This window comes from Hakea prostrata, chromosome 5 (assembly GCF_041222555.1).
Source record: "Hakea prostrata isolate BN-2017 chromosome 5, UWA_Hpros_2, whole genome shotgun sequence".
NCBI classification, from domain to species: Eukaryota; Viridiplantae; Streptophyta; class Magnoliopsida; order Proteales; family Proteaceae; genus Hakea; species Hakea prostrata.
This window is the reverse complement of record NC_142604.1, coordinates 46,372,733-46,400,430: the sequence shown is the minus strand read 5'-3', so window position 1 is coordinate 46,400,430 and position 27,698 is coordinate 46,372,733. Positions and strand designations below refer to the sequence as shown.

Below are 27,698 nucleotides of genomic sequence, written 5' to 3'. Positions count from 1 at the left end.
GCCACCAACTATATAGCTCTGAAAAGCTTCCAGAAGAAAGTGGTGGGTCTACACCACATGTTTGCAAGTGAGGAGTGGTTTGGTTGGCGTGGATCTAGCCATCCTGATGCAATACTAGCCCAACAAACCATTGCTGATGATTCCTTTTGGAGGCAGCTGAATAGGACACTAGGCATTATAGAGCCTATTGTGTTTGTTTTAAGGATGGTGGATTCGGAGAAGAAGCCCACAATGCCCCACATATATGCACTCCTCGAGCAAATGAAAGAGTTGGTTAGAGCTGCTGCCCCTAGCTCCTTCAAATCCTATAAGACGATCAGCGATAATAGATGGGAGATGCACTTGATGCATCCTTTGCACTTGGCTAGTGAGTCACTTTTAAGTCTTTAAGTTTTTGTTGTATACTTTAATTTACATTCTTAATTTGTTATAAGTTATAAGTTATAAGTTATAAGTTATAAGTTATAAGCAAGTAAACAACCAAATCACTAAGTCACTAACCAAATTTTTTATTTCCACAATGCAAGCTTACTACCTCAACCCAAAGTACCATTACAAGAATGATCTGGGGCTTGATGCAAAGTTGATGAATGTGGTGCAAGACGTGGTGGAGAAGCTTGTGTCAAATCCCGTCATGCAAGGGAGAATTAATGGAGAGGTGAGAACTTATTCAATTGTTTCTTCAACTTCTTGCATTAGTGCATTAAGCATTTACATAATACACATAATACAATTATTAAAGAATTGGTGTACAGATTAGGGAGTTCAGGGATGCCTCTAGGAGTTTTGGAAAGCCTTCTGCAATTGCAACTAGGCAAAAAAATGATCTTGGTAAATAGTCAATTACTCTATAAGTCATTAAGTTTATAAGTCTATAACTCTATAAATGATAACTGATAAGTTATATAAATATAAAGATTTACTTGCCTAATGCATTCTTATTTTTGGTTATGCAGCTGACTGGTGGGTGCTATATAGAACTAGTGCCCCAAATTTCAGGGACTGAGCAATTAAAGTACTCTCACAAACTTGCTCATCCTCTGGTTGCGAGAGGAACTGGAGCACCTTCTCGCTCATCCATAGTAAGGTACAGAACAAATTGGGGAGTAAGAGGCTTGAGGACTTAGTGTATGTGCATTACAACATGAGATTGAGAGTAGGGCACATGATGTTGAGAGTAGGGCACATAGAAGATGATATAAATGACGACAATCGTGAACCGATTGAGTTGACTGATATATTCCACGAGCCCCCCGCAGAAGATGAGGAAGATGATGTCATATATCAGTGGGTTAGGGATTGAGGTGGCCCAGTGCTAGATGGGCCAGGAGGGCAGCCGGATCCTACCATTATTGCTGCTATGGGCCCAGATGTTGTGGCTAAGCATGTATCTTCTAATGAGGGTCAGGCTGCTGTAGCAGCATCAGAAGGACCAATTGTACCATTTATGGAGCCACCTGGTCGACTTGAAACAGCTGAGGTGACAACTAGTAGTGGGGATTCAGATGATGCCGATGATACCAGAGGGCCAAGTAGCCCAAGTCAACCATCGAGTTCAAGTCATGGAGGCAGTCAGGCTGGTCGTGTTTTTGGTGAAAGTCAGCGTCAACAAAGGGAGTCACCTCCACTAGGTCCAAGTCATCCGACACATGCGAGCCACAGTTCCCCTATCTCTCGGACTTATGCTAGGAGTAGGAAGAGCAGATCAAACCAGGGGCAAGGGCAAACGAATGATGATACGAGCTTGCATGATCTTGAATTCAACATGGGAAGCATGAGCCTAGATCATGGTCAGAGTGATTCACAACAGCAGAGTTTGGACACTTGCTTGTCATCGGGGTACCAATACGGGGATCACAGCACCGGGTCAGATTACAATGGGTATTCTTCTTATGGAGGTCATACTATTCCTCAAGACCCTGCACCTGGAGAGTACACATATGGGAGTGAAGGTGGGTTGTTAAATGAGTGGTTTAGAAACCCCTACCCACATACTTAACAACAATTTGAACAACAACAAGAAGAATGGCACTTTCACCCACCCACGATTGACGGTTATCCTAGAGTTCTATTCCTTCAGTATTCTGACATGGAGACATATCAGTTCCATATAAACCAAGATGTGACATACTACAATAAAGGGTTGACTTGGGAGTCATATGTGGCCACCGTTCAGAATCAATTGATGCAGAATGCTAAGTGATACTCTTAGTCTTAGTCTTGTAAGTTGTAAGTTGTAAGTTGTAATCTTCTAATTTTGTTATTCTTGTCTTTTATACTCTTGTGATCTTGTCAGTCTTGTGACTTGTGAACTTATGGATTTTATGATTTATGACTTACTAAAAGTCTAAAAGTCTAAAACTTCTTAATTCTTATGGTTGTATAATTTTGAAGACATTTAACAATTTATTACTTTGAATCTTTGATAGTTTGAACTTTGATCACTTGTTGACTTGAATACTTGATGTGTAATGTTATTGTATTTGATACTTGATAGTTGATAACTCATTAACTTGAGTTACTTGATATCTTTACATTACATGTTGTCTTTAACCTTGCATTTCACATAATTTCGGTTTTACACATAGGGTCAACTTAGGAGACATAGTTGGGGTTATTTTCTCACAAATCTAAGGCCACCAATGTGTTCAAAAGGCCTTAAATAGGCTAAATACCAAGTTTCAGCCCAACCAGAGCCCTAAAACCCACCGAGATGGGCCACCGAGACTACGCCATTTTTTTGGTAGATCTCGACCGAGATCTCGCCTTTTCTTAGTGGCGAGATCTCGCTCAAGAGCGAGATCTCCCACCATGTGCATATCAATTATTATATGATTCATATTTGATCACAAATAGTAGAGGTGTCAATAAAATCCCGTAGACCTAGCCTGACCCAAACCACTTTGAATCTAGCTCAATATCAACCTGATTTTTTCAACTTGAAGGGCAGGTTTGGGTTACAAAAATGATTGCCCTATGTTAGTTTAGTTTGATTAAGTTTTTCTGAAAAATTATAACATCAATGCAAGCCAAGAGGTCTTGGGTTCAATATCAATACATAGAAAATCTTCATTTTTGTTCTTAAACATTAAATATTAGAGTCAAGGAGGCTGCATTGGGTTGTGGCTTGGGTTTTAATTTCAATTTCTAGGGTTGAGCTAGGGTTCAAGGTTGGCCCCACCCAATTAAGGACAGGATCAAGGCCAACTATCCTAACCCAGCCCAATCATTGACAATTAGGGTGGGAATGGGCTTGACTTGGCCCTATAGAGCTTAGGGCTAGGGACAAAAATTCTAAGCCCTGATTTAGGGCCAGGGCAGGAATAGGCTTAGCCAAAAACATATAGGGCTAGGATTGGGATCAGAAAAGCCCGACCTAGCCCAACCCAGCTCTGTTGCAGCCCTACTAGAAGTAGCAAAACTTTTATAAGTGTTTGATAAAACTTGCACTGGAAGCGAAAATATTATCAAAAAGCATTTATTTCAATGACCGAAGATAGAGAAGATGAAGAACAAGGACCCCTTCCACAAAGGTAGAGGTTAGGGCTTCCTTGGAGATAAAGACGATGAAGAGGAACTTTGGTCACCAGAGATAGAGAAGATGAACTGAACAATCCCCATAGTTAGGTTGACGAAGCAACAAATAAAGTAGTTATATCACAGTAAGAGGGTCTTAACAAGGTTCTTATGTTTAGGGTGTACCCCACTGGCCCACTCTAAAATTGTTTCACTTAAATCTGGCCAACACCCAACTTTTGCTTTGAAAAACAGACACAACAAAAATTTACTGTTGCACCATAAGTGTTCCTTGAAGCAGAAATTTTAATAAATTTCAATTTATGTTGCAAAAATTAATTAAAACTGAACAGTTTATCAAACAGTATTCAGCCAATTTTTTTGTTTCTCAAAGCAAGAAACACCAGAAACTGTTTTTTGGTGGGTTATCAAATGGGTCCTACTTCTGTAACAAGGTGGGAATGAGTAACCTATATTCTATAGCTTGGGGGGGGGGAGTTAGTGGGGCAGTTTAAGCTCATCAAGAATTAGCACTAGGCACTAAATCATGATGGATTGGTGGCTCTAGTTTGAGTTTGTGCAGGATTTCTGCTTTATTCCTTCTTGTAATCTGTTTTTCTACCTCTACTAGATGAACTAGACTTCTAATGGATCCTACAAATAAAGCTAGACCTTAGATGCTTCACAACTTTGAGTGACGCTCCACAGCCATATTGTGGATCTATCTCTCTCCTTTTCTTTATTCTCTTTAGCCTGAGTTCTATGTTCTATCTACAGTACTCATCAACACAACAAGAAAGAGATTCATTCAAAAGGATGAAAATGATAATATAAACAGGTAAAGGTGAAGTTTCAACTATTTAAAATGGAATCTAGTGAAGTACATTGAATAGAATACACCAGGTACCTTTGCAACAAGCGGCAGTTTGGCTCTGGGAAAGTTTCAGCAATTGCAGCACACATAGCATTCACTCTAACACCACGATCAGATCCTAACAGCCATAAAAAAAATCCAATAATATGAGAGATCACAAAACCATTTCCTTCTCCATATTTATTATTTCAATATCTTGTTGTCGCAAACCAGTTAGGTTTCTGACATAAAATTTAAAAATCATAGTTACATTTTCATGCAAAGGAATCTTAGCATAGGGTTTTGCATATTTAAGTGATCACATGGACCAAGGATGGCCCATTAGGTTTGTAGGTGTGCTATTATGCAAATTAAACACTATATTTCCACATGAACTTCATATGCTAGTAGAAGCAAATAACAGCAGATGACATATAAAAAAAATAAAAATAAAATCCTAACCATGCATGAGGCTCCCATCTTTTAGAGAGCCTGAGGAGGTCAAACATACACAGCATTACCCCTGTTTCTAGAGAGGTTTTTTCTAGGACTTAACCATATGACCAACTGTTCTCCAAACAGTATGATATAATGTATCCCTCTATCTGGAAGGTTAGGACATCTTGCTTTTCCAGGCAAGCGAGAAAAGACCAAGGTCAATACCTGATTTTTACTCCAGCTCAACTGAGATCTCAGTTGACCAGGGATCTCGGTCAAAACTAAGGTTTTTTTAACCCTCCCTTACTCAAGTCGAGTTGAAATTCCAGTCTTATCTTGGCTCTCTCTCTCGTACATCTCTTCTCCTCTCTCAACAACAACCTGCAAGGGTGATTTTGGGCAGACTTTGATCTTCACCTACACTCCTAAGGACTCTTTAGAACATCTACATCAACAAAATAACATCAATCAAGGCCATTGGAATGTGTTCTTCAAGCAATGTGAAATTTTGTGAGGGATAAACCTGGGTGCCCTGCTGTCCCTAATTTTGTGAGAGATGACATTTTTAACCATATCATTGAGTTGGCTGAACGATGTAGAGCCACTGGCAGAGGACCTGCAGGGTGTGGTTATGGTGCTGGTGGAGTAGGGCCTTATTGATTTCATCTCACCTTCTTCTGTTATGAAGTCATGATTTATGCACTTATGATGCTTCTACTACTAAATTCTCCAGAGTCAAGAATGATAATGTTGTATCGTACCCATATTGATGGAATTTTGAACAAATTAATTTATTGGGTGTATCTTATCACTGGGTTTTCATTCATATCTATTAATGGTTCTATATTTCGTCTTGTTTTCTCACAAATCTAAGGCCACTGGTGTATTTAGGAGGCCTAAAATAGGCTAAATACCAAGTTTCAGCCCAACCTGACACTTAAAACCCTTCGAGATGAACTCTTAAGTTCACTTGAGTTGAGCCCCTAAGATTTACAATATCTCAACCGAGATCTTGCCAACTTGAGCGAGATCTCAATTCTTTGAAGGGCAAGATTGCCCTTGAGAGCGAGATCTCCAAACATGCTAGCAGGTACAAGCAACAAGGTTGTGATAACCCGTATTAAGCTTATGATTAATTGGGACCCATAGGTTATGAACCGAATTTGGATATATTTGACCTAGGTCTAAATTAATTGTCTATTAGTGGTTTACATGAACAAAAGGTGGAATTGGACCAAAGGTCTATTTGGTTTAAGAACTGGTGCAACTGGCCCTAGATCAAATGGGTTTAGTTAGGTCAATGAGGGTTCAAGGTATTGGTTAGGTTCAAGGTAAATCCACTTGAAAAGGGGACTGCGTTTGATAGGGTTTGGTTCGATTATGTTGGTTTCACTCAAGGTTGAACCAGATTATACAACCTGTTTTGTTTCAACTCTTGAGCCAAAATGGGTGCTCATTTACTTGCAAGAGGAGGGAGAGATTGATTAGGATAGAGGAAGAAATGAAGAGGAGCTGGATAAGAGGAATATAAGAAGATTCAAGGGCTGTCTAGGGGGTTTTGAGCTTGGGAATGTGAGAGTGACTTTCATCTACAAGCTGAACCTGAAGAACCTAAAGACTGAAGCATTAGAAAGGATATCTCACAGGATTTGAGCTCAACCTCCAGGTAAGAAAGGAAACTAATTTGATTAGGGGATTTATTTTACAAGTGTCTTCAATGACTTTATGATAGGATTAACTTCATGAACTGAAAGAGGGTTAAGCCCATGCATGCTGAATCTTTGTTTTTCTAAGAGAAACCTAGAGAATCCATGATCGAATGATAATTGTACCTGAAATTGAGGCTTTAACCCCACTATAAGAGACTCTTAAGGGTCTATTTTGAACCCCTATTAGCCATGTGCAAGCATGGGAATGGGATTCGAGGGTTCTCCTCAAGAAAATTGCCAATAATCGAGCTGTTTTTGCAGAACCATGAGCAGGCTGCCACTCAGACCTGCCGCCTGAACTGCTGCTTCTTGTTCTGCCTTGATCTGCCACACTGTAACCTGCTGCCTTTGGTTTTAGGGCCCCAAAACCCTATTTTTAACCTAATCTGAGAGGGTAGAAAGATCTTAAAAAGGCTTTCGACATTGATTAAGTAGAATGAACATATTGGAGCTGTTAAATCATTAGACCATTTGGACTTTGAAGATCAAATAGGTTAAATCTAAGAATTATAAACTGCAAATTGCTTAGGAGGTCAGAGCTATGGTGATTGAAGGAGGCTATTTGGAGAGGGTACAAAACTGAATTAAGACAAAACCAGTCTTACAAGGTAAGTGGATTCTTATCCCTACTTAACATTTGGATATGTGTATAAAACAACCTTAGTCATGATTTATGTTGTTGAGAATTGCAACAGCCTTGGTGCACAAGTTTTGAAAAATCAGGGTTTTTATTTTGGTTATTTTCTATTTTAGTTAATTTCTATTTAGGTTACTTTCTACTTTTCTTATTGCTACGTTGAAAAGTAATCTCCCTAGGATAGTGTCATTTTTAGTAGATTTGAGAGATTCTATGCAATTTGTATTTTCTTTTTGCTATAACTCAGTTTAAAAACTTTACTAAACTAACACTTGATTTTACGTTATAGACAAATTACTTTCTAAACTAAGACCTGATTTTACATTATAGACAAAGTACCAGGGGAGCCAAAATATACACATATACAAGCTCTCTCTCTTTTCTTCTTCTCCTTCTTCTTCTTCAGTCTTTTTCTATTCTTCTTCCTTCTTAATTTCCTTTCAGTCCCTAGGCTGATTACAGGTGCTGAAATTCTAACATATGTCTTTGATGTTAGATATGTATGAATGCATGAGAAGGAAGTAACGTAGTATTGTCCATGTAAATTATAAACCAGCCCACATGCTTGACTATAGAATCAATTTGTGAATGACTGATATGCTTTGTAAGAGATTGTAAAGAAAAAGTAAGACTAATTAAGTCTTTTTGAAATTTAATAAATTTCTCATGCACAGATGCACTACACTCAAAAAGCTAAGAAAGTGAACGATTGGACTAGATAATATTGCACCCTCTCAAAGTAGGTCAAACTACGAATCTTAAAAGGATAACCAACCCCGATAGGGGCAAAAGAATCTCAGCCATCTTTTGTATGACAGTGATATGTTTTGATACATTGAGCCATCGATGGCATACTCTCGTGATGGGATACATTCTACCTTGAGTCAAGGGATGGGAACCTTTAAGGGCTTTTGGTAATAAGAAGAGTTGGGAGGATAAATTTGAAGGTCTCAACCTTTCTTAGTATGACAGGGATTTGTTCCGATACAAGAAGGGAACCATTTATGCGATGGGATCCATTCTGACAAAAATCAAGACAAAGGAATTCATGAATAAAAAGAGATCAGTGGGAAGGCAATGTCTGTGATGCAAATCGAAAGAAAAATATAAAACAGTAAGGATGCTATATAACACACTATCTAACACAGTTCTATTTTGAGCTCATGGTCTACAATGAAGACCAGAGAGTGAGAAAAGAAAAGACAAGCTTATAGAAAACTGATATGGAATACTCATTGATGTATACACATACAAATATTCTTTCCATGAATCAAACTCCTTCCAGTTTAATTTTTTCAAGATGCTTCTTGCTGCTATTTTGCTTGGATTAGGGATTTGTTTCACTTGCTGAGCTGAAAGGCTCATTAAACTTCTTTAACTGTTTTTGACACAATTACTACGGAGAAGGGAGCAAGTGTCGTTTACTGCAGAAAAACAAAGTGGCTAGTGCATCACACTTTTTGGTGTAAGTCATGTAAAGTAGCTCTACTAAGTCCTAACTAATGTGATGTAAATATTAAGGTTTAAGGTAATGTATTAGGTGCCAACCATGTCAGCAGGAATGTGTCTCTTGGGATTCTAATGTGTTAAGGAACACAATGATCATTTGATCACTACAATGAATGTTTTGTTACAGAAGGATTGTTTTTATCAAAAAAGTTATTTTGTTAACCCCATTAGTGTAAGCTTATGCATGCTTAGTTATGAAAGTTAAATGATACGTGACTAGGTACCTGTACGTGCCTAGATAGATTGCAGTGTCATAGGCCCCGCTGGCATGGTTTAAAGTATCCAATAATACGACACGATACTAGTCGATACGTATCCATACTGGATACAACCATTACAATACATCTCCTTTTTAAATCTTAAAGGGAACGTACTGGATTGCGCCAGAATGTATTGGCTAGTACGACACAATACTTAGTACGAGATAATATGTCTGTTAAAATTACCTGATACTTAAACCTTTCCCACTGGGTCTAGAAAAAGTGAGCCGTTACAAAGGCTCACACTGTCTTCATGATCTTTGCTCTGTGAAAATTCAATGTTGACATTTTATGATTTTTTTGCCTCCTTCTGTGGCCTTTTGCAACCCAACTAGTGGTTGGAAGTCTACACAGTACTTGGTTCCTCTTCTACAAATAAGTTGTTGATCCCATCTTCTCCCAATAAAATCTTCACTTCACATCACAAAGTTCTAAAACCATAAGGTATTATTTAGGTGCCCAGCCACCTTGGGCACCTTCAACGCTTTAGTCTACCTTGTTAGAGTTAACTTGCTTTAGCCCCATATAGTGCTCCAATCACATTACCGCCTTTATAACTATGGTGGATGTATCAAAATCAAAATTAAAATAACCATACATAACAGAGAGCTGAAGGAAGAGAGAAGAAGAAGCAATGGAGAGTTGTGCAAAATGCAGCTTTCCCCCTGAACTATGTATTTATTATCGAAAAATTTCCATATCAGAGAGATCTTCAAAATATGCCTAAATCTAGTTACAAGATCTTCAATTATCTTCAACTATCCTAAAATTGAATTGCTGGATACCCAAGCAACAAGAAGGAAAAGAAAATAAATATCCCTAAGTATACATAAATATAGAAAGTGCAGAATATATAAATAATATCTCAATCTCGTAAATAGGAGTTGAGGAAATATAATAAAATCTAATCTAATCTATGATGAACCCCACATAATGTGGTTGCCACTAAAGTGATAAATCATAAATAGGTCCCTAAAAATGTGCAATTTACAAATAAGCCCCTGAAACATGTAAATTCACAAATAGGTCCCTAAAATGCAGATTTTAAATTAGATGCCTGAAAATATGTAAATTTACAAACGAAGCCCCTGAAACGTCAATGTATTTTTCTCTGGTTTTGGGCTAGAAGAACCATAGGTTTGGAGGGAAAGAACCAAAATATGGTTCGGTTAAAGATGGGCTGGTCTGGTCCATGCAATGGGCTAATAGGTTATTAAAACTTAAAAGATGCATCATCCCTGGGCTAGGTAAAGTGGCGATGGAGCGATGGAGTATCAATAGGTGCTGGAACGATGCAGTCTCAACAGGTGAAAGAGAGAAGAAGCTAGAAGCAGGGTTAATGGCAAAAGCAAAGTCAATAGCCCTGGTCTTTTTTTTCTTAGGTTGATGGCGGAAGCAAGGTTGGAGGTGAAAGCGAAGAGGTGGAAGCAGAGTCAATGGCGAAAGCAAGGTTGGGCAAATGTTTTTGCATAGGTGTGGGACAATTTGGGTTGATGGTGGAAGCAAGGCTGGGCGAATTTTACTTTGATGGCTTCTGGAACAGTTGCAAGATAGGCTGAGATGTCTCGGAATGGAGGTAGGTTTTTCTCAGCGAGATTTTCTTTTTCTTCTCATCCCTAATCAAACTTAGGCTTTGATGCCATGTTGAGAAGCACGATGTTGATAGAATGGCTTTGCTTGATCAATGTGATCTCAAGCCCTCTATTTATAATAAGTGAAAATAACACTATTACACAAATACCCTAACTTGGGTAACAAGAAATAGAAATTTACATGAACAGAAACTCTAATAGAGTTGAACTCCTAGTAGAACTCAACCAACACTTATACCCTGTCTCCACTTCTTTAAGTAACAAGTCAACACTAATTCCTTTCCCCTTCAAATGTCATCGTTCTTTTTTATTTTTATGAATTTTTGGACTTTTATAGAGACCCAAAATTCAATGTCAGATCTATGTTAGTTTAGCCATTAGATCGATCCCAAATGTTAGGAACCTTGTCCCCCCAACCCTAGTGACCTCCCATCCCAATTTCTAAGCCCTAATTCTTTTACTTCCCAAATTTCCCAATCCCTAATTCCTTTGCTGCCCTAAATTCCCCAACCCTATACTAAACCCTAATTCCTTGTTGCACTAGATTCCCAAACCCTAGCAACTAAAACTATGAAACCGTGATTTGAACCTCAGGCAAAGGTTGATTTTTATAAGATCCTAGAAGAATTGGCCCTCATTCACTTGAGGCTACATCTATATGCCTCGTTTTCAGCAAAATATCAATAAAAATTTGCAACAAGAACAAAAATGGAATACATATTTGACATAATCCAAATATCAGCTCAACATACTGTATTTATAATGTATGATTGACATTTTCATCCGTGCAACCCAAAACATTAATCCTTGTTTTCTGAACTATATTTACTAATGAGAATGTCGTCCTCGTTATCACAACTATTGCATTTTCAACAACTTCATACGCATTGTATAATATATGCCAAACATCATTAGGGCATACCAATAGTTCTCATTATTTTACAAGACCAACATTTTCATCTTCAAACATTAGCTTTCGGAACTGTAGTACTTTAAGGGTAACATTCTCATCACACTTGTATCCCAAGTCTGCAACTAGATCTGACACCTCTTCCAGTTCGAGTTTCGATACTGTATTGAGATCCTAAGTCTTTAGAGCTAGGCAAGATATACTTACAATCCTGGTTCAGGGAAACCTAAGAGCCATTTTATGTTTTCTGGGTGTGCATCTGTGTTGGCTCCCTTTTTTTTTTTTTTTGGTGGGGGGGGAGGTCATGGAGGAGCACCATGATCAATCAAAACGATGTAGTAGACTTTGCTAAAGAAAATTTGTAGTTTATGGAACAAAAAACTCACTAGTTGAAGTTCAGACCTTAAAAGATCTTCAGTTTTAACGACTTTAGACTTCCATTGGACCTTGTTCTTTTCATAATAGGAATTCTATGTTTGTTGTGTGTGCAGCTCTGCTGACTTTTTTTTTTTTTGCAGTGATGGAGGTGGACCGTGATCAATCAAAACCAAGAACTAGGCTTTACTAAATAAAATTTGTAGTTTATTGAACAAAAAATTCACCAGGTTGAAGTTTAGTTCTTCAGTTTTAATGATCCTTTTTTTTTCCGGATGAATAAATAAATAATTAGATAAAAACTACAATGCCAAAATACAAAGGAAAAAAAGATGGGGGGAGGCCACAACCTAAGGAGAGGGGGGCCTAAAAGGGGAGGTGAGACTCCAGGAACTAACAATCAGCCTATTCCTAGGTGTGTCAATCACCGGGAGATGGGGAAAAGAGGATAGTCTATAAGAGACCTCAAAGCAAATGGCCTTCCAAATCAAGTTGAGGGATCAAGATTTGGAAGTCCAGCGTCTAAGATTTCGCTCCCAACACAAATGGTGGATAATCGCACCAAATACAAGCTTGCCCACCTGGTCACAGAGGGATGAGCCAGAGAAGACTCTCAAGCACCAGGCCCAATCTCGAGCAAAACCGTAAGAGCGCCTCAACCTAGGCCAAATGGAGGCTAAGGCTTTCTCCCAGAGGGAGTGGGAAAAGGGGCAAAGGAAAAAAAGGTGCTGAAGGTCCTCACAACATTTCCAACACAAAGTACAGTTAGGGTTAATTGGGATATGGCAGCTAATGAGGAAGGCTTGAGTGGAAGGGCAAGGTTAAAGGCTCTCCAGAGAGTGAGAGAGTGTGGGGGATGTTACTTTGAACCAAACTAGGGGGGTCCAGGGGAAAGGGGATGGGGGAGTCTAATAAGGTTCCAAGCAAGGCGGTGGTGAAAAGCTTATTGGGGAAGGAGAACCAAATAGATATGTCCGTAGGGGAGATGTCTGCAGCAAGAGGGGGGAGAGAATTTCACACTTGTGTGAGCCTTGGGTGGGGGGTAAGGACCAAGAACCACTAGAGATGAAAGTGGAAAGAGTGGTGAGCTTGGGGATATGGGTGTCATACAAAAAACGGAGACAAAAGAGGCTGTAGAGAACGCCTGCTGGATGCCAAGGGTCTAACCAGAAGGAGGTAGAGGAGCCAAACGTGAGTTGGGTGGAAATGGCAGGCAGAACTCCAGGACAGAGGAGCAAGAGTTTTCTCCAGATCCAGGAGGGGTTAGGAGGGATGAGGACAGTCCAAATGGAATATGATTTTAGCAAGTGAGACTGTGAGAGTAATTCCAAGAAACCCATATGGAATTGTGCTTGGAAGCAATTTTCCATATGAATTTCTATTGGATTCTACTAGGAGTTCAATTAGAGTTTGTATTCATGCAAAATTTTATTCCTTGTAATAGTGTACTTTCCACTTAATTATAAATAAAGGGCTTGAGATCATTGATCGATAAGCCATTATACCACAATCAACTTTCTCAACATGGCATCAGAGCCTAAGTTCGATTAGGATCTTCTTCTTCTTTTTCAAACCCATCGCAAACCATTGCAATTGGGTTTACTATCGTTCTTCAGTTTTGACAGGACCACCTACTTATGAATTTTTTTTTTTTTTCAACATCAGACGGAGAGAAGAAGAGAACCACCACCACCACTGCTTGTCGCTGCTGCATCGCAAAACATAGCACTGCTTGTCGCTGCTGCATCGCAAAACTTAGCACTGCTTGTCGCTGCTGCATCGCAAACCTCATGTTACTAAACTTGTCGCTGCCGGCAGTTTTTTTCCGTACCGTCTCGAGGGAAGAACAGTAACAGGAAAAAAAGAGGAAAGCAAAAGAGAAGAAGCTGCTCCTGCTTTGCTGCACTACTGCTGCTGCTTCCTGCTTCAAGAACAGATTTACAGCTGTTGGTTGCTGCTTCCTGCTCCTGCAACTGCTGCTTCCAGCTCCAAGAATAGAATCGCAGCCAACACGGTTTTCTTCGAAATCGCAGAATCGCAGCCAATACAGTTTTCTCTGGTTTTTTTTCTGAAACTCTTCGTCTCCGTCAAATTTTTTCATCTGATTCTTTCTTTCGAACCTTGAATCAAGCCCCAACTTGTATCGAATCATACCTAGTTTCTTTTCCCCCTTAGCTACCGTTCTATTTGCCCAAAATAGGAAGAAACAAAATACGGTGGTTAAGGGGCTTCTTTGGTACATTTACTTTTTCCCAGGGGTCTAATTGCAAATTCAGATAATTCTAGGGGCCAATTTGTAAATTCAAATAGTTCAGGGACCTATTTGTAATTTAAGCTTTTCCAGGGGCTTATTTGTAATTTTACATATCTTTAGGTAGCTGTTTGTGATTTTCCATAACTTCAGAATCAGCATCAGAATCAAATCGAATCAGCATCAGAATCAGAATCAAAATTAGAATCAAAATCAAAATCAAAATCAGACGAAAAAAAGAAGAAGAAAAAAGGGCGTTATGGCAACCACTGATGGTACTACTACCTCCGTTGGTTCCGAACATTATCCCATTCTTCATCCTCTTTCAATACGATTTGATGGAACAAATTATTTGATATGGTCTCAATTTGCCTACTTAACTATTGCCGGAAGAGGACTTGTTGGACACCTTACGGGCGCCACTATCAAACCTCACACCACAGGTGTTTCACTGCATAAATGGATCTCGAATGACTCTCTTATTATGTCATTCCTTTTGAACTCCATGAATCCAAATATTGCCCGTGGATACCTATTACTTGATACTACAGCCCAAATCTGGAAGGCTACTACTGAAACATATGGACAGTTAGGGAATGATGCACAGGTTTATAAGCTACAAAAGAAGCTTCGTGAGACTACCCAAAAGGAACTGACTGTGGCCCGATATTATGCTGAGTTGCGCTCTCTTTGGCAGGAGTTGGATCATTATGGGGATTATCACCCCACTAATCCAGATGATGTGACTACTTATAGGAAGCACGTTGATAAGATTCGGGTATATGACTTCTTGGCAAGTTTGAATGTGGAGTATGATCAGATCAGAGTGCAAGTATTAAGTCAATCTCCCTTTCCTACACTCGAACAGTCTTATGCCCTTATTCAGTGTGAGGAAAGCCGCCAATTAGCCATGCTTCATGCTCCTATTGTGGAGAAATCAACCTTACAGTCTGTTAGCACTAAATCTGATTCAGCTAAAGAGACTGTCAAGTGTGAACACTGTCACAAACCATACCATACCAAGGCCAATTGTTGGAAGCTCCCTGGGAAGCCTGTTGATTTTGAGCAAAAAAGAACACAAAAAAGAGGAAAACCGAAAGCTCATATTTCTGAGACAGTTTCCACAACACCCTCTGCAGACGTTGGTCTTTCACAGGAGGAGTTAGCTACTTTGCGACATATTCTGCAGTCTTCTACTGCTAGTACAACCTCTACCACTACTTCCTCAACTAATCAAACCAACTCCTACCTTGCTACTTTAAGTAAAACTTTTACAGGCTTCCAAGTTTCTTCAGTTTCTACTACTAGAATCATTAATACAGGAGCCACAGAACATATGACAGACTTATCCTCCTTTTTCTTACAATATTCTTCAACTTCTAGAAAGGATAAAGTTCAAATTGCTGATGGCTCCTATTCTTCCATTGTTGGAAAAGGGACCATTCAACATTCTCCATCACTTTCTTTGTCTAAAGTTTTACATGTTCCCTCTTTTTCTACCAACTTGCTCTCTATCAGTAGTCTTACACATGACTTGAATTGTAAAGTGACATTTTTCCCATCTTACAATGTCTTCCAGGATCTGGTCACGGGGAAGGAGATTGGACATGGTATACTAGATAATGGATTTTATTTGCTCAAGCCGATTGAAGGATCTACTTATGCTCTGACTACATCTTCTAATCAAGTCCATTCGGTAATATCAAACATTCATCAGTGGCACCGTAGGCTAGGTCACCCCCCTCTAGGAACTCTTAAGAAAATATTTCTTGATTTAGTTTCTTCTTGTAATGAAGATGATTTTTTTTATGAAGCCTACATTTTTACGAAGCAGACTCGTTCCACTTATTTACCTTCTCTTCATAATAGAAAAACTATTCATTTTATGCTAATTCATACTGATGTGTGAGGTCCCTACCAACGTGTGTCTATTATTGGCCATAGGTACTTTGTTACTTTTATTGATTGTCACTCCCGTTCTACATGGATTTATCTTTTAAAACAAAAAAATGAGGTTTTCGCGATTTTCATAATATGATTAAAACCCAGTTCAATGCCACTATGAAGATCCTTCGCAGTGACAATGGCATAGAGTATATTGATGATGAATTTCAGAGATATCTCTCTGACTCTGGCATAATACACCAGACCAGTTGCTTTGATACGGCTGCTCAAAATGGGGTTGCCAAAAGGAAGAATCGGCATCTCTTAGAGATAGCCCATTCCATTATGATTGCTATGAATGCACCTGACCAATATTGGAGTGATGCTATATTCACTGCTTCTTACCTTATGAATAGCATGCCCAATAGGATACTTGGTTTTAAATGTCCTAATGAGATTCCCCAGGGAGCCTCTTTTTTTATTATTCCTCCAAAGATTTTTGGATGTGTGTGTTATGCCAGAATCACCGCCCACCAGAGTAAGCTGGCTCCCCGCGGCCTACGCTGCATATTTTTTGGGTATTCTGCTACTCAGAAAAGGTACAAATGTTATCATCCTCCTTCCAGGAAAACCATTGTATCCATGGATGTAATTTTTAATGAGTATTGCCCTTACTATACACCTCTCCAGGGGGAGAGTCCTAGAGGAGAGGTGTTCTTTCCAACTCTAGATCTTCCTATCACACACCAACACAACTTAAAAGTCCCAGAAGAGTTTCCTGACCAGGGGGAGACTTCAGCCAGTATACCTGAGGACTCTAATCCTCCCCTTTCGTTTTCTGAACCATGTGAAGAACCTAGCCAGGGGGAGACCACTCCTATGAGACAAACTGTTGAGGCCTTTCAAAACCAGATTGACCAGAATAAGGAGGTGCAGACTTATCAGAGGAAGAATTACAACCGGCTAAAGCAGGTGGAGAAAGGTGATACATTACCACTTCAATCTTCTGCTCCAGAATCAAATTCTACTGTTCCCCTAAAGGTATCTTCTTCTAATCTTCATATTGCTGTTAAAAAAGGAGTCAAATCATGTACTCAACATCCCATAGCCAAATATGTTTCTTATAACTCTTTGTCTGACTCCTACCGTGCTTTTATATCCTCTTTGTCATCTGTATCTGTTCCTAAGAGTTGGCAGGAAGCCTATGCTAATAAGAGATGGAAGGCAACTATGGTAGAGGAAATGTAGGCAATGAAGAAAAATGACACTTGGGAGCTGATTACACTTCCACCAAGAAAAAAAACCAGTGGGCTGCAAATGGGTATTTGTGGTTAAACAAAATATGGATGGATTAGTCAACAAGTTGAAAGTTACACTAGTTGCAAAGGGGTTTACCCAGACCTATGGGATTGATTATCAGGAAACTTTTGCCCCTGTCGCGAAACTAAACACATGTCATAGTTTTGTTGTCTATAACTTAGAACAAAGACTGCAACTTGCACCAACTAGACGTAAAGAATGCCTTCTTACATGGGGAGTTAGAGGAAGAAGTCTATATGGAAATCCCACATGGTTTCTCCGATGACAATACTGCAGGGAAAGTTTGTCAGTTGAAGAGGTCAATTTATGGGTTAAAACAGTCTCCTAGATGCTGGTTTGGACGCCTCCTGAAGGCAATGACTTCTATTAGGTACAAGCAAAGCAATGCTGATCATACACTATTTGTCAAAAAGTCAGGTACTAACATCACACTTCTCATTGTCTATGTAGACGATATTGTCATTATAGGGAATGATGGTGAAGAAATTCAAAAGTTGAAGGACTTTCTTGGCAAAGAGTTTGAAATTAAAGATCTAGGGAAGTTACAGTATTTCTTAAAGATTGAGGTGGCTCGATCAAATAAAGGTATATTCCTATCCCAAAGAAAGTATGTCCAAGATTTATTATCAGAAGTGGGAATGTTGGGGTGTAAAGCAGTTGATACCCCTATTGAAGCTAGAGCTAAACTTAAAGAAAAAGAGGGAGAACCAGTGGACAAAGGAAGATACCAAAGGTTGGTGAGGAAGCTTATTTACTTGTCCCACACTAAGCCAGACATCGTTTATGCTGTAGGGATAGTGAGCCAATTCATGCATGATCCATATTTAGCTCATATGAAGGCTGTTACCAGAATACTATAGTATTTGTAGGGAACTCCTGGAAAAGGAATACTTTTGTCACCCACTGATAATCTAAAAGTAGAAGCATACACTGATGCGGACTGGGCTGGATCTCCAGACAAGAAGTCAATTTCAGGTTACTGTACCTTTTTTGAAGGTAATCTAGTTACTTGGAGAAGTAAGAAACAGAATGTGGTAGCTTTATCTAGTACCGAAGCTGAATATAGAGCTATGGTTCCTGGAGTTTGTGAGCTACTATGGTTGAAAGGATTGCTACAAGATATTGGAGTCCAAGTTCCAAACCCCATGATGTTATATTGTGACAACAAGGCTGCTATTAGTATTACTAATAATCCGATGCAACATGATCAAACTAAGCACATTGAAATTGACAGGTTTTTTGTCAATGAAAAGTTGGAACAAGGGCTTATCTACATGCCTTTTGTAAGATCTGGAGACCAAGTAACAGATGTTTTCACTAAGGGTTTGAAAGAAAGAGATTTCCTTCCCATTGTAGGCAAGTTGGGCATGACTAATATCTATGCCTCAACTTAAGGGGGGAGAGTTGGATTCTACTAGGAGTTAAATTAGAGTTTGTATTCATATAAAATTCTATTCCTTATAATAGTGTACTTTCCACTTAATTATAAATAGAGGCTTGAGCTCATTGATCGATAAGCCATTCTACCACAATCAACTTTCTCAACAATTTCATTAGGCAAGCAAGATTGATATCAGAAATTCTATTAGTCCCAAGCCTCCTTCAGATTTGGGACGGCAGACAAAAGGCCCTCTGATAGGATGGAGGAAGCGAGAAGATTCTTGATCTTTCCAAAGGAGGATGCAGCAGAGAGATTCCATGGCCTGGACAGTGGATTTGGGAATGGAAAAGTGCACCAATAGAGATAGGAAGCTTAGACTTCTGTTGTGCCTTATTCTTTTCTTAAGATGAATTTTAGCAAAGATTGTCTATGACCCATAATCCAAAACATGAATATTACTCCTTTCCTTTGTACAATCAGTTCTTTTAGCTCCTCCAGTCTCCTTTTCTATATGGTTATTTTGACAAAGCATCCTAGAAAGAACTTACCAACTTCATTCAGTCGCACAATGTAACACTTAATACAAATGCTTGGCTGTAGAGTGTAAAAATAAACTAGATTAATTCAAATAACCTGATCCAATTCTGCCACTTTATAACTTCCCCAGCATCTGCATGATCAAGTTCTATTTTCTCTTTCTTTTTGGGAGCAAGAGAGGAGAAGTGTGGCAGGAAATCAGAAAATATTATCTAACAAAATATCAGATTGCAGTAGGCATCAGGTCAAGACTCAAGAGTAGCAGAAATAAATATTGCTAGCTGCAATGGCATCATAAAGACTTACGGTATGCTTCTAGTAGTGCATTGCAGCAAGCTGCGGGGACTGGGGATGAAGGTAACTCCCGAAGAACATGCTGGCGAAGTATAGCCAACAATGAGACTACTTAGGAAAATCAGTTTCTGAAGAACATGAGATCTTAGCAAAGAGTTGCCACTTGTCAATGAGAAGATATTACCTTGACACAATCAGCAATTACATGTGCATCTTCTCCTGGAGAAAACTCGCTTTTTCCTGGAACCATGCAAACAAGAAACAAGTTAAAATACTATATAATGCCTAAAAGAATGTTAGATGAGAAAACAAAGCCTTTTTACTGAAAAGGTAAAAGCTAAAATTGAACATAGAACAGTGCATGCCTTCAAGGCAGACATTGTGGTAAGTGCAAGAAATTATTATGAGTAGAAAGGGCCAAAATATAAAAACATTTTGAAATATTTGCTAAGACGCAGCAGGGGGTTTATGCAAACAGATATAAGTTAAGGGATTTACTTTAATTATCAGAATTTGGTTAGTTATAAACATAATGCCTCAGATCTGATTAGGCATTATCTTCTCTAGTCAGTCTGCTTTCTTCTCTTCTCATATGCAAGTTCTGTCGATGATTTCCAACTCCAATGGTGTCAGAGCAAGAGTATTAGGTGTTACTTCTGTTAATTCTGGTTTGAGAATTGACAATATTCGACATAAGGCATGCAGTGCATGCCGCAGCTACTTTTTCTTGTGCTTATGAGGTATGATGTATCCCCTAGCTAATCCAAACAAGAAAACAAGGTTGCTGTTGTCTTCCTAGACTTGTTCTACTATCAAGAGTGGTTAATTGAAGTTAAATTCAGGATCACTAGATCTATTTTCTGCAGATTATAAACAGTCCTCTAAATAGGATTCTCAAGCAGACTACTTTACCTTTCTCTGAACCAACCAAACTTCACAGGTTCTCTTCATAAAAGCATTGTTCCAAACTCACAAAATATCGGTGAAATGTCGCGATATTTTGCTCGTCTCGACCTAAATGTACCACCGAAACAGTTTCAGCAATATTTCAACAAAATTTTGTCCATTTCAGGGTCTCGCCGAAATAAAGTATTTTGATGGTGGCTTTGTAATTTTCATGACATGAAGCCACATTTCAACAAAGTTTCACACATTTCATGTGAAATTTTGTTAGACCAAGACATTTCAACCCCAGTGCATCTCTTCTTCATTTTTTCACCTTTTTGAGTCATTCTTTGCTCAAATCTTGGAGTCTCTACCTCAATCTTGCCAAGCAATGTGGAGGTGGATTGAGTTCGATTTCATCAACATTTGGTTGTTCACTGACATTGAGGTGTATCATTACTCCCTAAACTATTCTTTTTGTAAATGTATGTTCAATAGTAATTCAACATTAATGAAAGTAATATATGTTAAAACACCGTGGGCCGATCTGCGCACTCACTGTGTTGAATTTTTTTTTCCTGATTTAAAAATCTATTTTCCTACATACAAAGTGTAAATAGTATATATGATATAAAACTTGTATGGTGATAGAATAAATATATGGAACTCCATAGGCCAATTTGCGGGTCTCATAAAATTGAAATATTCTTCCACCCATAATTATTTATTGGGATAATTACTTTTGCCCCCCTGTACCTTGATTTTATTACTAATAAAACCCTGTTCTTTACAAAATTACTGTTGCCCTCCTTCCTTATAACGGTGTTAAGTAGCCGTTAATTTTGAATATGTAATGTCCACTTTGTCCTTCATTAAAATTAAGAAATCAAAAGACGATACTACCCCCATTTATAAAAACCAAATTAAATGTCAATTTTACCCTAACTTCATTTATTTTGAATTAAAAAAATATTGGTTTTCCACCTTCACTAAACTTATTTATTTTGAATTAAAGAAATTGACAAAATTCAATTCGATTTGGTTTCCCACCTTCTCCTCGCTCGTAGGGAAGGAAACCACAATTTTTTTTTTTTGGGGGGGGTGCTTTTAATATTGTAACGACGTAACCCTCCCCGGGGTTTAGACTTTTACCGCTTTACTAACCCACCATTGCGAAACCACAAAATCTTGCCAAAGAGGAATTACGAGTAGGTGATATTCGGTTTCCAAATTTGAGTTGATTATATCTTCCCTCCTCTTCGGTTTCTATTTTAATTTTATTCAATTATTATTTCTTTATTTTGGTGATTTTTTTTTAGAGTAAAACAGATTATGATTATTTTTTTCTCTACAATTAATTAAGGGTATTACTCGAACTTGACAAAGGGTAAATAAGTAAAGAGATAAGTAAAGGGTATTTTGGGATTTTAAAAAATATGGAGATGCCACATCATCGGACTACGGACTTCGGGGGGGCATTAGTAATTATAGCCAAAGTTAAAGGTTGGATTAGTAATTTTGCAAAATACAGGGGATACATTAGTAATAAAATCAAAGTCCAGGGGGGCAATAGTAATTATCCCTTATTTATTTTATTTTATTATAAGGAAAATACGTGTTATGGTTTTGAAAATTATAGAAAAATATGAGATGGCTTTCTATATGTTTTTGAAGTGCTGCTCATATGGTTTTATAGTTCATTTTGCCATGGGCGACCAATTTTATTGCCCGAAAATTAAAAAAAAAAAAATTGACTTTATAGTTGAAAACATACATGGGTAAGGGGAAAATACTAGACAAATAAAACATTGAGTTCTTTGTCTAAAAGAAATTACTTAGATGCTGTTGAGTGACTTATGCAAGTATTTTATGTATGCAACAATGATAAAGTCAGGGAGCACAAGGCAATCACCACATAGGCAGGGAGAGAACTTCCTAGAGACAAGGGGAAGGGAGTTCACAAGGTGGGATAAACAAATGCTAGGTAGTTCATTGAACTTACCAGAATATGTTTTTTTTACAAAAATATAAATTTCTTTGCAGCTTATTAAGCATTTTCTACTTTAATCTGTCTGCTTCTAATTTCCTCAAGTTCTTGCCCTTTAATTTCTGCTTCTCCTTATTCTCTTCATAAAAACTGTTATTGATTGTTTAAGTTGTGCTTTAGTCCTTTTCTTTTCTTTTTTTCCCCTTTTTGTCCAACAGGTTCTGGTTAGTCACAGCATCAATTTGAGTCCCCACAAACCCAAAAAACAACAGAAACAAGATGAAGCCAGGGAAAACAAACCTTCCTGATATTCACGAACTCGACGTTCAACATCATCAACATCAGCAGCTTGCCGCAAGATACCTTCTTCTTTCACTCCTGTTTAAGTATAAGATTCAAAATTATCTTTTGCTATGGACAAATACAAGAAACAAAAACCATCTATGATTTTATAACATCGATTGCAAGCCTGCCAGGCAACACAAAAATTGTTCTCAACCCATCCCATTGACCTCCCACAGAGAAGAAACCTCTAACAAAGCCAGAAGATTAATGAGAGTAACTACCAAAAGTAATAGCACTTTCCGCTGATCATTATTTCTGATAGAGTAATAGTTGCAAACATTAATATTTTGAAACACTAGTAATTTCTGTAAACATGGTCCCATCGCTTATAAAATATATCACGTGGAAAAGTCCAATTACCATAGAGGAGTCAACCCCATATTTGGCACTATTATATTCGACTTCCATTTCCATATCATCAAGGAAAGGAGATTAGTGACGGTTAATGGATGATGATAGGGTTGAACATTGCAGGTAACAGATGACAGGTGTTGTATCTCCCAATGAGGCATGGAAAACATTCGGCTACAAAAAGAGAACTTCAGAATCAATTATAAGATGCATTAAGCTCTCAATGGATCCTTCACCAGAAGCACACCTGAGGAAATTTCTAAAATTCCCTCCTTACAGACAACACACCCAATTCAATTATAAGATGCATTAAGCTCTCAATGGATCCTTCACCCGCTTTCCGTCTTCTCTCTTTCTATTGGATATCCCCCACCCCACCCCCCCCCCCCCCAAAATAAAACAAAAAACACCACCTTCTTTTCCCTCCCCTTCTTAGGGTCAAAAGACTCAAAACACACACGTATACATAAATTCTACAAAACTTCTGTTGTTATATAGGATGATATGATCTCCTAAGTTGAAATCAATATATAAAAGTTGTTTCACTTTGAACTAGATTATCATCATGCATCCTTGCATCAAATGTTAAGAATTTATAGTTTACAGTTGCAATGGAAATATTGAAAGTAAGCTCCCCGAGCCCCATCCAACTTGCCCTTCCATTACTCTTGAATTTACAACGTCATAGTCTATCATGTTCCTCAAGAAAAGGATCATTTAACTCCAGTTTGATGTCCTCACCATTCAGTGAACCTCTAACTCTTGACAATCAAATTACTTTGAATTGATAGGATTAGGGAGGTTTGTTACTAAAATAAAGGGATTCTGTTATAGTCAAATTGATTCCTGTTAGGGCTTACTTTCTGTTTTTTAGATGATAGATTCTAGGGAAGAATGTCTTTCCTTATATAGATACATGCACTTACTCTTCAGAAATATGAGTGAGAGATTTCAATCTCACTTAACTTCATAATTGATATTCACATAAAAGATGAGGTTTCTTACATGTTGTCATAATTTATAGCTATGAAGAGTACTGGATGGTGCAAAAGATAATGTTCTAGAATTCTTGATTCGTCCTTTAAGACCAGAACTATGAAAAACCAAGATTAGATGAAAGATTTTAAACTCTTAGTTGAGAGTTTTCCGTCATTCCTCATCCAAATAGGAGTTGTACCAATTCTTTGAGTGAAATCTATATGGAATATTGGCGACACACAACATGTATTAATGCACCCATAGAACCCTATACTGAATGTGCCATTATGTATCAGTCATCAGATCCTATTATTCGATATATGTCAAAATAAAACAATGCACCCACATAACCCTTTACTAAACGTGCCAAGGGTATTGAGATGTACTAGTCATATTGTATCATATCAGAAGATACACTTCAATACCCAATACGTGCCATATTAAACAAGAATTGATGGCGAGCAATACCAATATATATCAGAGAATAGGACCCAACACAAACTGACATTTTAAACCTGACCCAAGCATCTATTTCTCTAATATCCAAAAAGAATGACCCCCTTCCCCATCCCCAAATCTTGACCATGTCTAGGCCTCCCTTCCGAAATCCCCACCCCCTCCAGGATTAACTAATCTGGTTCCGTCCTCTTAATGGCAAACTGTCCATATCCTCAGCCTGACACTTCACCCATGCCCAATCCCCCTAGACCCTTGCCATAAACTAGTTTAAAGGCCATATCCATTGCCAACCCTTCACCATCTAGAGAACCTTGTTACCCAATCCTTCCTTCTCTACTGCCATTGATCCATATGCATTTTCCCACTATTACACCATTTATCCTCATGGTGTTGAGGATGTCACTCACCTCTTTTCTCTTGCCCTTTCAACTCTGTATAGAATGCCCTTGTGTCCATTTGGCCACATAGAAGGCATCCCTAACCTTTTAACAGAATAATGCTGTGTGCATCATACTTCCTAGGTTCATCAATTTGCAACACCATTGACAAGTTGATTTTGAGGCTACAGTTTGCCCACACTTTGAGGGAGATGACCTCTCAATCTAGCTCTCTTGACTTGATTAGAGAAACCATCTCATTTGATGTCAGTTCTTGGCTCCTACTGGTTTCCCATAAGCCTTTTGTGCCTCCACAAGGACTGCGCATTTGTTCTTACCTGGGACTGGTCACCTGGACCCTCCCCTTTATGCTTAATGAAATTCTTTATTCATCAAAAAAAGGAGTATTCTGACAGGTATACAATAGTAACAATACAACAATCTACACAGTGCATCATTTCAGCGACAGAGTTCATGGACTGAACTAACTAATTGACCCTGCACAACAGACTAACTAATCATCCCTTCAGAACAACAAAATAACAGAAAGTGCACCTTAAACTATTAGAGAATTATAATGAAAAGATAACCAGGATAACATTAACTATGTAAATAATACGGAGGATCTTACCATACAGCTCTAGAAACTTGAGGGCTTTTTCCAAGAAAGATGGAGATCCATCAATATCTTCCAAAGCAAGTAAAATTGGCCTACCAACAACTAGGGACTTCAATTGCTGTTTATCTCTACCTATAACAGTATTTGACATCAGACTCAAGTGATGATCGACTTCTTCTTTTTTGGTTTGTTTATAAAACAAAAATAAATAAATAAATAAAATGAATCATCAGAAGAGCTTATCATCAAACTGTAGCAGCTCAAAAGGCAAGACATGTGCAATTTCCAAACTCATTTAGTACAGAAATAGGAACACTGCCTGATACTTGCAAAACACAAATGACCTACTTCATCACTTGTGAGTACTCATTAATTTAACATGTCAAACCATAGCATATGGGTAAATAATCAACATTCACTGAACAAAGCACCTAAATTTATTAAAGTTTATGCAGACCTCACGACAGGAAGTATAAATTTGACAGTTAACGGGCTTTGGGCCAAGCAGTAAAATTCTAAGGCCATGGTAGGAAATGCTAGAAGTAAACTATGCCAATAAAAGCATGCAATTGAAGGTCTTAAACTCCACCATCAGGGTCACTAGTGATGGTGCAGTTTCTCCTACTCCATTCATGACCTTGCCCTATGTTCTTCATGTACCCTACTTACCCTAAAAGTTATTATTTATTAGTCAACTGACCGAACTCTTAATTGATCAGTCACATTTTTATTTTGGTATTGTGTTTTACAGGATCTTCAATCAAGAATAAAGATTGGTCGCGACGTTGAGCAGGAAGGATAGACTCTCGTACCTCCACAGCACATGCTACAAGCCTACAACTTCTGGTGTTTAACCTCTCCAATAGCATTTTCAGTTGGACAGCTATCACTACCAAGCTTCAACATCAACACATTGTTCACATGAGGTTTTTTCTTCTACAGTGGCATTTTTAAGTTGCCAATCCATGTCCCACCTGAAGTGTGAAGCTTGTGACGTTGTTAAGCATCACAAGTCATCTTACCTTCTCGTGCTCATGCCAAGCAACATAAGTCATCCTTACCTTCTCATGCTTTCAAAAGTCAGTCTTACTTTAGTTTATTCTGGTACGTTAGTTATGGCATAAATTCAGAGAAAAACAGGAGCAGTTGAAGAAGGAGAGTTGTGGAAGATAGGCAAAGAAGAAGGAGAAGATTTGAAACGAAGAGGAGAATTAATCAATTGAGGAGCTCCACACAATTACCTCTGTATTTATAGTATAGTTACCCAATTACAATCATCTTCAAAAAGGAGAGAAGAGTCCAATATGGACTCAAATGGCAGTACCATGCTCAAGATTTGGTGCCTAGCGCTTAATCTCTTGCCCCACTTTTGTTTCCCAAAATGCCCTCTAACACTCCCCCCTCAAGTTGGAGAATAAACATCAAACATTCCCAGCTTGTTACAAATATACCTCACTCTTTCTGCCCCTAAATACGTTGTAAATAAGTCAGCCAACTGTTCTCCAGTTCGAATATGACAATTGGAAATCAGTCCCTGTTGAAGCTTCTCCAAAACAAAATGACAATCAATTTTTATATGTTTTGTACACTCATGAAAAACAGGATTTGATACTATGTGAATCGCTGCCTGATTGTCACACCATAGATGTGAAACCCAGCCCTAACCTTAAACCGGATACTCTATTGTTTGTAGGTCCGAAGACCTGAAGTAGAAGTGAAAGTCAACAATGGGTCATATCAATAGAAGACATGGTGTTCGACTCCGAACCCATGGAGATTGACGATGATGCCCCATACTTGAAGACCTTGTTGGATTTGGAAAAGAGATTGCACCTCGATGAAGAGAAGATTGGTTGTTGACCTTAGAGCTTGGTGGGACATGATTCGAAGCCATATCCCCATGCTAGGTAAGTTATAGTTCATGTTGTGAAAAGCTCGTTTGATTTCAATAAGAGATAGACCCTCAAATCCCTAATTCAAGCTTTGTTGTTAGCCTGGGTCGACTGGGCCAATCGACCCAAGGAGACAAAATCTGTGCAAGATCGCTTTGTTTAGATCTGTGTTGCTATATTTATATAGGACTTCGTATTTTTAGTTTCCCTAGCCTCCAAAACACTTAGAGAACAAAAGGAACTCCTCTCCAAGTCTCCAATAGTGTGGAAGAAGATCAACTCTTGCAACTTTCAAGTTTCCTCTCTTGTTCTTCAATCAAAGGTTAGTAATCACTCTAA

At 38.4% G+C, this 27,698-nt stretch overlaps 1 protein-coding gene across 1 annotated transcript in view; it reads right to left on the bottom strand.

Annotated features, from left to right (window-relative positions):
* The window catches only part of LOC149016148 (rho GTPase-activating protein REN1-like), a 117,931-nt gene that overhangs the window by 69,496 nt on the left and 20,737 nt on the right, over positions 1-27,698 (bottom strand). Inside the window, exons 9-13 of the mRNA XM_089157275.1 lie at positions 25,480-25,599; positions 22,639-22,716; positions 19,651-19,706; positions 19,479-19,548; positions 4,424-4,508 (exon numbers count right to left, since the gene is read on the bottom strand). Of these exons, the coding sequence (XP_089013401.1) occupies positions 4,424-4,508; positions 19,479-19,548; positions 19,651-19,706; positions 22,639-22,716; positions 25,480-25,599 (409 nt within the window). The remainder of the gene's footprint in view (positions 1-4,423; positions 4,509-19,478; positions 19,549-19,650; positions 19,707-22,638; positions 22,717-25,479; positions 25,600-27,698) is intronic.